At 29.0% G+C, this 10,666-nt stretch overlaps 1 protein-coding gene across 2 annotated transcripts in view; it reads right to left on the reverse strand.

Moving 5' to 3' along the window:
• Nucleotides 1–10,666, reverse strand: part of LOC116186771 — a 130,887-nt gene that overhangs the window by 109,921 nt on the left and 10,300 nt on the right. The window contains exon 2 of one of the 2 annotated variants that reach the window (XM_031515066.1): nucleotides 5,245–5,424. In XM_031515066.1, the coding sequence (XP_031370926.1) occupies nucleotides 5,245–5,424 (180 nt within the window). Of the gene's footprint in view, nucleotides 1–5,087; nucleotides 5,425–10,666 lie in introns of those variants that run through there. The other variant, XM_031515065.1, reaches the window with a different exon arrangement.

Below are 10,666 nucleotides of genomic sequence, written 5' to 3' on the forward strand. Positions count from 1 at the left end.
GAATAATCTCTTATGGTCGTAAATCGAATCTCTCTTAGATAAAATATTCATATTCTAAGAGAGATAATAATATAACCGCAAAATTATAAATTTTTTGAAGTAATGCATCGAAAAGATTCTTCATTTGCAATTTAAATTAAGTTAAATTACGTGAAATTATAACGAGTGAGGATGAAAAAAGTTAAGATTTATCTTTCATCTCGTTGAAATTTTTTCAAAATACACAATCCCTTTGAATCCAAACGTTTCACACTTGTCAAAATTCAAATCACATGCATATCCATCAAATTAGATCAAATTAATATATGGAAAATCGTGAAAAACAGAGATGCGAAAGTTAGCTGCCTGTCGTCGAGCAACCCGCCGAGCAACAATCTTTCTATTAAAATCCGAGCTTTTTCATCGAAGAAATCTTCGAAACTTAGTTAAATTTCTCATTGGAAGAAATAATCCATATAATCACAATCATATGTAAATCGAATCTTGAAATTTAATCATTATATTATAAGGCACAAAAATGTAAAAGTTAGCTGCCTGTCATCGAGAAACCCGTCGAGCAATGATCGTCTCTACACGTAAGGTTTCAACTTTTTACGTTAAAATTCGAGCTCTTTCATCGAACAAATGATCAAACTTGCTTCCATTCTCATCGAAACATAACTCAACTGTCAAATCCAGCTGCCAAATTTCTGATCGATGAGAGAACAATTCAAATATCCGCGATAGGTGAACAACCTCGACGTTGGCAGAGCTCATTGGTGTCGTCTCTGCGGCATTCCAAGGTGCATCATCGCTATTTAAATCCCAATATTCGCATGATCTCTCTCTCTCTCTCTCTCTCTCTCTCTCTCTCTCTCTTTATCTATCCATCTATCTATCTGTCTATCTGTCTATCTATTTATCTACCTATCTATCTATCTATCTATCTATCTCTCTCGTGTTCTTCGAATCGATAAACACTCGAGAAATCGAGGCGTTGGACCGAGATTTCAAACTGGTAATTTCGAGAGGTGGGTCAAAGTGGGAGAGTGTGTTTTAAATAAAGAATCGTTCGATTAAAATGAAATTATTCGTAAATTGTTCGATCGTTCCATTAACGAGCATCCACTAACTTCTAATCTGGCCCACGATTTGTATTATAAAATCGATAATTGTATTATAGAAATGTGTCGTGGCTGGAAGGAACAATTTTGGAGAATTTGGACGTTTGTTCTCGATTAGTTTATTTGAATGTTTGTTAAATTGACGGAGGTTAAACTAATATTATTATTTCGTTGATTAAGTGTACAACTGTTTATAAAATAATAACTGGTTCGTTTCATTTAAGGCTTCATTCATTTAAACATATTTTATGATAATTTCGTGTTTGTACAAGTTTTACTCATATAGTTGATTTAAAGTTCGGTCGTTTGAGTTTCTATAGAATATTCATGGATAATTTCAAAAGTTACGGGTTGTAGGTAGTTCTTAATACAAATAGAAATGGATCAAACCAATACTGTGAAGTCTCCAATCAACACGGATGCAGAAATTTCGTTATATACTCCTACAATATCTAAAATATTTCAGTCTATGAAATAAAACTCGAAAAGAAAGATAAATAAAATAAATTGTCAAGCATAATTAAACCTAACCTAAAAATTTATCAAACGATTTAAAATTGATATTATAAATTACATTACATCAATCTGAAAAAGAGAAAATAAACTGAAATATTTCAATTCATTATAATACATCATCAAACATAACCTACAAATTATATAATAACCTAATAATATTTACATGAACTTGTAAAAAAGATAAATAAAATAAGTTGTCAAATATAATTAAATTTAACCTATAATCTAACTTTAAATCTAAACATAACCTATATATTTTTAAAACGACGCAGATTTAAAATTATACATTCCTCGAACAGGACGGATTCAAAAGAAAGTTCAGAAATCTCAGATTCCTCTCTTCCACTCTCCACGTCTCGATTCTTTCGAAAGAGGGAGCAAAGAATGGAAGAAAACTGAAATCCTTACAAAATCGAAATACAATGGTTCAATTCATGTCTGGGGAAAGGCAGAAACGTAAAAAGCTCTTTCATTTCACGAACAGAATTCCAACCGGGTACGACCCGGAAAGTTTTGAACGAAGCATCGGAAAAGCAACCGAATTACGACCGAACTTAAATCACGATGCGCCTGTGTGCAATGCTAGGGACAATGCAACGCCACTGTTGTTGTCGACGTTTGAAAACGACGGTTCCGGTCGTTTAATAACCAAATGTGTCTCTCGAAAACAAGAGGGCCATATCTCCTACACATCTACCTAGTGAAACAACTAACAATTCCACCAACGTTCCCCCATCGTCTCTGATAGACGGTTAGAAATTGTTATTTCTCTTTGCTACCGCTACCACTTAACCTATTGAATATTTTATGAAAAACCTCCCTTTGAACGTTTCCACTTTGTGCACTTTGAATATTTCTTTCGTATCTTTATTTCATGAATTTAGAATGTGTTTCAAACCGTTTGCGATTCCGTGCGTTTATCATCCTTATGAATGTTAGTTTTAGAAATTTTTTCGTTTCGAACTAGTATCTGGGGGATATTTTTATACTTTTAATTAAAGAACATGAAATTGAAAACCCTAGAGAGTTAACCTCAACGTGATTTTTGAGGAAAATGTTTTGTATTGAAGATTTTTTTATTGGAGATTGAAATTGAAAAAGTGAGAAAGTTATTTATGAGATTTTTGAAAATATTTTACATAAAGTTTGGAAAATATTTTTCGATACTTTTCGTAAAACATTTGAAAATCTTTCCTATAAAAATTAAGTGTTATAATTAATTTCAGATAATTTTTTTCATCACAAAATTTTTTTTTTTTTATGTTTTAAAGTTAGAACGGAAATTTTTTTTCTTTCGTTTACGATATAAAAAAAAAATTTATCAATAATTTTTTTAAAATAATGGCGAGCTATCTTTGTTGCAGAGTAATATTATAAATTCAACTGTAAGTTTATTAGCAATCTTCGAGATCCATAATGATTAATTTTACAAGCATACGTTTTGAAACTTTGAAACTCGTTGCTCGAAACTTCGGCGATAAGTTTTAGCGAGAAAGTTATCACGATCGTTGAAACGCGATAAGAAATGAGCTTTCCCTGATCCCAGACCAGAATCACTCGAGAAAAAAAGCTTCATTACAAGGTGTTAAGCGTCTACGAGTGCATTAAATCTTATTAAACAGTGGTTTGAACACTCATAATTACTCCAATGAATTCGAAAGAAATTAAAATTCATATATTATTTGACAGATATTCACTTTATAAAATCTATTTTCTCCTTTCCAATTTAAAAAAAAAGAATTTTTAAATTCTTAAAATATCTTGATATTTTTAATGGAATTAATACTCGATAATTTAATTCTAATTAAATGGCATATTTGATTTCTTTCTTTTGATTGATCTGATGATTTATATCATATGAAAATGAAAAAACAAAAAGTAATTTCAAGAAGGATTCCACAGGTAAAGAATTATTTGAAATAACTATAAGAATAAAAATAAAGTAGGAAAAAGATATGACAATATTCCAGGTGAATAAAATATACGTCGGAAACAAAGTCGATTTAAATTCGCAGAATAAATTTACATGATATCCGTGGATAAAGGGTCACTTAGTTCTCGAATTCTAAAGCCTCTCACCGACAAGACGCCATCTTCCTCCTACATCCCTTAATCTTACCAAACACTTTCTATATCAAGAATTTATACGTACAACATATATGAAAAAAAAAAATAATTTCGATTTCGATATCTCATACCTTTTCCAATTTAAAAAAAAATATATATATATACTATATGTATATATCGAAAAATATACTAGTGAATTTTTTAAAATACTACATTGAAATTTCATGAATCTATATTTATTTAACCTTTAGGATCTGAAAATCCACATAAGGCAAAATTATTCTCTATAGATTTTCCTAAAAATTTAAAAATATTTAAAAATAGTAAGATCAATATTGAAAAATTTTTCGATATTAAAACAAACTTGTAAAAAGAAATTTTCCAAAAAAGCAAGTTATTATGAAGTAATCAAATTATATATCCTCCTATAAAATCAAAAATATATATATATATAATAAATAGATAAATAAATAAAGAAACGAAAAATACAAGTTAATAAATAATTAAAATTTACGTAATAAAAATTAAGTATTGATTTTCAATTTTACAAGTTATCAATTCCTCCACTTGGAATTAAAAACTTTAACGACAATCAATTACGATGCAAATACCTGTTATGATTAAACCAGATTCTTCGCAACGAAATAAGATAATGTCCAAACTGGAACGAAAAGATAGTTACGAGTGGTTTATGGGTCGCGCTTGGCCAGGACAGTGGAAAACGTTCAACGACCCAGATTTTAATTGGCGAAGTTATTCGAGTGCAGCCGCGTATCTTGCAGGACACTGCATGCCGATGACTTTAATATTCCGCGAGAGGAAACTGGTGTTTGGAAAAATCGACGTTTCGATAGTGAGAATTCGTGAATCTCGTGCACAAATCGGTAAAGGGAGGCGAATTTTCGACGTTTCGTTTGCGATTTGAAAGGAAATACTTCGTACAAAGATGATTTGGAAGGATGGAGTAACGAGAAAAGATTATTTTATTTGATAATTTGGAGTTTGGCAATTTTGCAATTGATCTTTTTGCTTTTGGAATTTTAAATTTGCAGTTTTATTAAATTTTGGAACATTATATTTTATTTATAAATTGGATGATTTTGTCAAAAATAATTAAATAATTAAAATAATTCTTTATTTTGAAATTTTGTTTTAGAAAATAATAATTTTAAGATATTTTTAAAATAATATTTTATATTATTTATATTTAATTATATTTTTTTTTATATATATAATTAAAATATATTTAATATATTTTAAAATAATAATTTTAAGATAAATAATAATTTTTATATATAATTGGAAAAAGTGCGTAAATTGAATCAAAATTTGTGAATAATTGAATATCCCTATTATCAAATTTTCAATAATTGTCGATACGTTCCAATTGAAAGATCTTTCTAGATTTTTCAATTAAACATAAAAATCACCAATCTCTTCGATTTTTTAATAATCGTAGTATAGATATTTCGCAAGCGTGAAGAGCAACATGCAAATATGAAAAGCAAGTATATCGCATTGAAATTCGTTTGGTAAGCCATAAAATATTGTTACTCACCGGATGAACCTGCCATCGACGTCTTGAGGATAGCTTCCGGTACCTCTTCAAGGTGGACCATGATGGAATTATCCACTTCGTTGCACGGCTTGTCTGCTTCTCGCTTTTGAGAACGATGAAAGTAATTTTCTTTGTGCTAAGAGTGGGTGCAGGAAAGGTCTGCCTTTGCTCTTTCAGCCTCTAAGATGAAAGAACTCAAATATGTACAGTTAGTTGGTTGCTTGTCAGCTTGTTTATTATCCACCAATTTATGAATTTACTATATTATAAAATATATCATGATAATTGAAAAAATCTTTGAAAGTTCGTGAATAAATGAAAATTAATTTATAACGTAAAAGTTTTTTTCTAAAAATATATGAAAACATGACAAAAATATAAATAATATAAGAATTCATATTTTTATATATTATTTATTCTAGAGATTTCTCTGTTTATCGTGAAATTATTATATGATATTTAATATTTTATTTTAACGAAATTAGGAGAAAAAGTTATCATATACTGAATTATGTTTCTCAAACAGATTGCAATTTAAACACTGCACTAAATAAAACTTTTATATCATCACTAGATAAACTAACTTTGTCGTAAAATATTATTTTAGAAAGTTTTAATAAATTATAAATTCTAACTAATATTACGGAAAATTAAATAATAAATGTCACACAATCAAGAATTAATTTTATTAATTAATTAATAACGAAATATAATAAAAATTGATAAATTAAAGATCATTATAATAGAATATTTATTTCTTCACGCGACAACCTTACAGATAAATCACTACAATTATTTATTAATTTGAAAATATTTTCCTTAATTTCTATATTAATAAAATGAATTGTATCAATGATCAATAATAAAAAACATTTGTAATATATGTATTACATATTGTACACATTAAAACTTTTATAAAATTCAAATTGAATTTTAATCATCCTATTCCTATAATTTGAAACAAATTTAATAAATTCTTAACAAAGAATGTAAAAATACATGAAAAATTGATTCCAAACAAACATTGAATATTATTATAGTATAAAATCTGCAAGATAACACATATATATAGTTCCTACCATAAAAAGTAGAAGTTTTCCAAACTAACTGCATCTTAAAAATTTCAAAACTTTAAACTTACATACAATTTAAAAATTCAGATACATATTGCAATCCTTATTATCCCATTATTCTAGTAAAAAAAAAAAAAAAGTATCAATTTATATAAATATCCCTTTACCATAAAAACTTTTCTCGATATCCTACTTTTTCTTTTGAAGACACGATATCGCGCATGCGCGCCATTCGATAAAGCGACATCTGGAGGACGCCATCTTTCTCCAAAAGAGCGGATGTTCCGCGAGATTGGACATGCGCTAAGAAAGAACGAGCGAATCGAGCAATGTAATTAACGAACGATGCTATTGGCAGCACGAGCGATCCAGTTTTCAGGAATTAGCGACTGGCTGCCGTGCCAAATTGTTGGAATTAGAAACGGCGGGTGTTCGCGATTCGTTTGAAAGTTAGACGGAAGTTTTGGCTTCCGAACGAATTAGTAATATCTCAACGAACTCGAGAGATTAGGTAAATAGATGAGGATTATAAGATGGAAAATTTTAGCACGAATAAAATATATAATAAGACTTTTTAAAAACTAATTGTGATGCGATTTTTTTTAGGTTAGTTCTCGTAATTTCGCATTCCACGATTGACACGTCGTTAAAGTTTTTCATCAAGAAATATGTATAATGTATTCCTTTTGCACAGTTGTTGCATGTAACTATTATCACAAGTAATCAATGTACTCTTATTTCGAGTTTCTTTTATAATTGTTTTTTTTTTCTCTCGATCAAAAATCAATATCCAAAATTAGAAAGCTCCTTTTCGATTTTTCGAAGTTAATTATCTCACACTCTGCAATTCTAACGTTCATAAAAAATGATTTCCCTTCCTCCCTTCCTCCTCATCATCCCCTATTCGTTTTGAAACGATATTTCAGCTCTTTTTTTTAGAGATTGGTCGAGCGTGGAAATATCGCAACAACAATATTGAGAGATGAATTACTGAAAGTTTAGCGAGCAAGCATCGCCGGCAGCGAGGTGAATTGTTTTAATACTAAATCGCCGAGAGTGAGCATCTGTTCGGTTCTCAGGATCAACACAAACGGATTCGCATAATTACCGCGCGAAAACGCTTTTCTCTCTGCCCGCCCTCCATGGCTTTAATATCTTTCACCATGGAAATCTGTCCACCGAGAAAACAATTCAATTATTGCAAATAATATCTGGTATCATCGATAAATAATTTTGGTCTCTCTTGTTTTTGTTTTCAATTATTATATCTTTCGCTTTATTTTGTTTTCTTGTTTTAATTCATTTTTATTCATCGCGTGTTGCATACATTTGTTTAACGAATTTATTTTAAAAAACCGTTTAACCGTATAAAAAAACGTTTATCAAGGATAATATATTAAAATAATACATTGCAGCCTTTCGTTGTAAGTTTTATAAATGTGGAGAAAATTTTAACTTTATCTCAGTTTAAATTATAATAGTTTTTTTCGAATGATTATTTAATTTACTTAAAACCTATCATCAAAGAAAATTACATAAAGATAGCAGAGTGAAATTTCACCCAAAGATATTTAAGGATTAAAATATAGAAGAAGTAACACGTGATTTTTCTAAATTTCTAGACATATCTCAATAAAAACATGCAAAAAGCTCAGAGACTAGTTATATTAATACCAGAACTATCAAACAAATTAAATATATAATTTTAACGTTATTGTATTATTAAAAATTTTAGAAAAATTGATTTTTATTCAGATAAAAACATAATTACATTTAATTATTCTTATAATATCGCTTTAATGCTATTTTTTATGTATTTATTATTTGCATGTATAAATATATAATTTTAATGTGTTAATAACATTATGTTAAAACATTAATTAGAATTTCAGATTTTTCATTTATTTTCTGAAGAATAACAACAATGACACGAAGTAAATATATATCGTATATACGAAAAGAAAAAGAGAGAGAAAATAGAGAAAGAAAATTCCGTAGGAAAAATTCACTGAATATTCCTCAGCTACACTTCTCGTCGACTAATTGGACGATTCACCTCGATTTTTTGAAGCTCGAGCAATTTTGAAGTTCGTCGAACGAAATTCATGCGCCATTGATAAAGCGAATGAATAAATGGATGATGGATAATTTTTAAAAATAATAATAATAATCAGAGTATCATTCCGTATTCCGAATAATTATTTTCCAAAACGAATTATTTTAATATTTAAAATCACTACGAATACACAAGATGGAATTAATTTTGAAGTCTCGTAATGCAATTGCAGAATTTACAGATCACCTGTATATTCCGCGAAATATAATTACACGTTGAAAATTTAAATAGAAAATCAAATTTACGAGAACAATTTTTTACAAATTATTCTTCCTATGTGAAATTAAAATCGAATTTCATTTAACGAATAGAAATAATTGATAAAACAAAATCAATATACTCAAAATATATTCCTCCATATGTTTAAATTACTTCTCCCTTTATATAGCTAATAATTTCACAAAATAAAAAATTCTTGACACCCACAATATTTATACAATTTATTCGAAGCTCAAATATCCTCCAACCAGAAGAATATCATTTTTCTCGACGCATCAAATCCATATATATATATAAATTAAAAAGAAGGGGGGGAAGATCTGACTATGTGTATCGCATTGTTTATACGCGATTTTTTATTTTTCTTCTTTTTTCCCTCCCAAACCGCGTCCAATCTATCTCGTTATTCGCGCATGATTTTCATCGCCGATATTGTTTCCGGAACAATGAAAATATTTGCTTTCATCCCGCCGATCGAACGCGCGGATTAAAACGGCCTATTATATAACTCCGATACGAGAGAAAACGAGAAGGCTGCGTTGTGCGTGGAGCAACGGTGATAGAAATTTATCCACGTAAAATCGCTGTGATCTTGGGGGGCTTTCACGGATATGGTGATATTCCGCCGAGGAATGTTCGCTGTGTCAATGGCGGGGGAAGGAGGGGAGGTGGTGGTGAAAGGGATGATGCGGGCTTCGAAGGCAACAACGCCAAAATATGATACGAGTACACGTGTGTTCATGTTTTCGAAAGTTTTTAGAATATTTTATTTATTTCGAAATTTGGCGTAGATTTTTTTTTTTTTTGCATTAAATTTTTATTTTCTTCGATTTGAAATTGATAGTAAATTGGATTTCCAATTTTGAATGAAATTTTTTTTGTAAAAATTAATAATTTGTAAATTTGATTGAAGATATATTAATTTTTTAATTTTGTTTTATTGGATTTAGAATATTACAGATATAGAAACTTGAGCTTCGAATGTAATCTTAAATTTTCATTATGATCTTCAAATGAGTTTGAGAATCTTATATTTTTTAATTTATAAGAATTCTGAATAGAAGTGTGTACAGAAAAGCAAAAGATAGAAGAAAATTAATATAAATAGTGAAGGGTTGAAGTCGCTTCCAAGTTTGAACAAAAAAATATTCTACCAATTCTTCGTTGAATTGTACAATTAATGTTAATGTTTAGTGTTATAACATTGAACAGGCATCGAGAAATAGAATCGAATTCGAGATTAATCGGATACTCTGACAAAGAAATTCTACATACACAGGCGTGGATAAATCCTATCCCATTGTAGATATTATACCGCGTTATCATAATCCAACCACCCTCTTCCCCCATCGAAACGCTCATCCTTTATGAAAATAACGCACGATACACATGAAATCGATCGTTTGTAATCCGAGGGATCGGATGTGTAACGCAAACTCAGTACAGAATTATGATTGTATCTGTAATTAATAATGAGGTTCGTGTCAATAAATAAGAGAGCATTTAATAACTTTATACGATGATAATCTCTATGACAGGATAATTTTGTTAATTATATAAATAAAAAATAACTTGCAGAGAAAGAGAAAAAACTTTTTAAAAATCTAATTTAAAAATAGATCCTTTTTTGCTTGTTCCTCGATCTTCACTTGGTTACAATATGGGTCACGATTCTTTCTACAGAGAGAAATTTTTCTCAAACCTAAGCAATTTATCTCAGTAAATTATTTTATGTATATTATATTTTTTATCATTCATAGATATTTTATATTTATCTTATTATTTTGTTGGACCTATTTTATTTAATTTTTGTATTTTCACTTTATTCTAAATTCTCTGTCAATTAAATTTCTTCTTCTTCTTTTTTTTTTCATTTTACTTACTATGGAGCTCGTTTATATATTTTATTATCCGTGAAATTTCACGAAATTTTACGGATATGAAATTACGAGGTAGAATAAGTTTAAAGCATGGTATTTAGAAATTATTCCTGTTATCGTACACTGTATATATA

The sequence above is a fragment of the Apis dorsata genome, unplaced genomic scaffold (genome assembly GCF_000469605.1).
Source record: "Apis dorsata unplaced genomic scaffold, Apis dorsata 1.3 scaffold_52, whole genome shotgun sequence".
NCBI classification, from domain to species: Eukaryota; Metazoa; Arthropoda; class Insecta; order Hymenoptera; family Apidae; genus Apis; species Apis dorsata.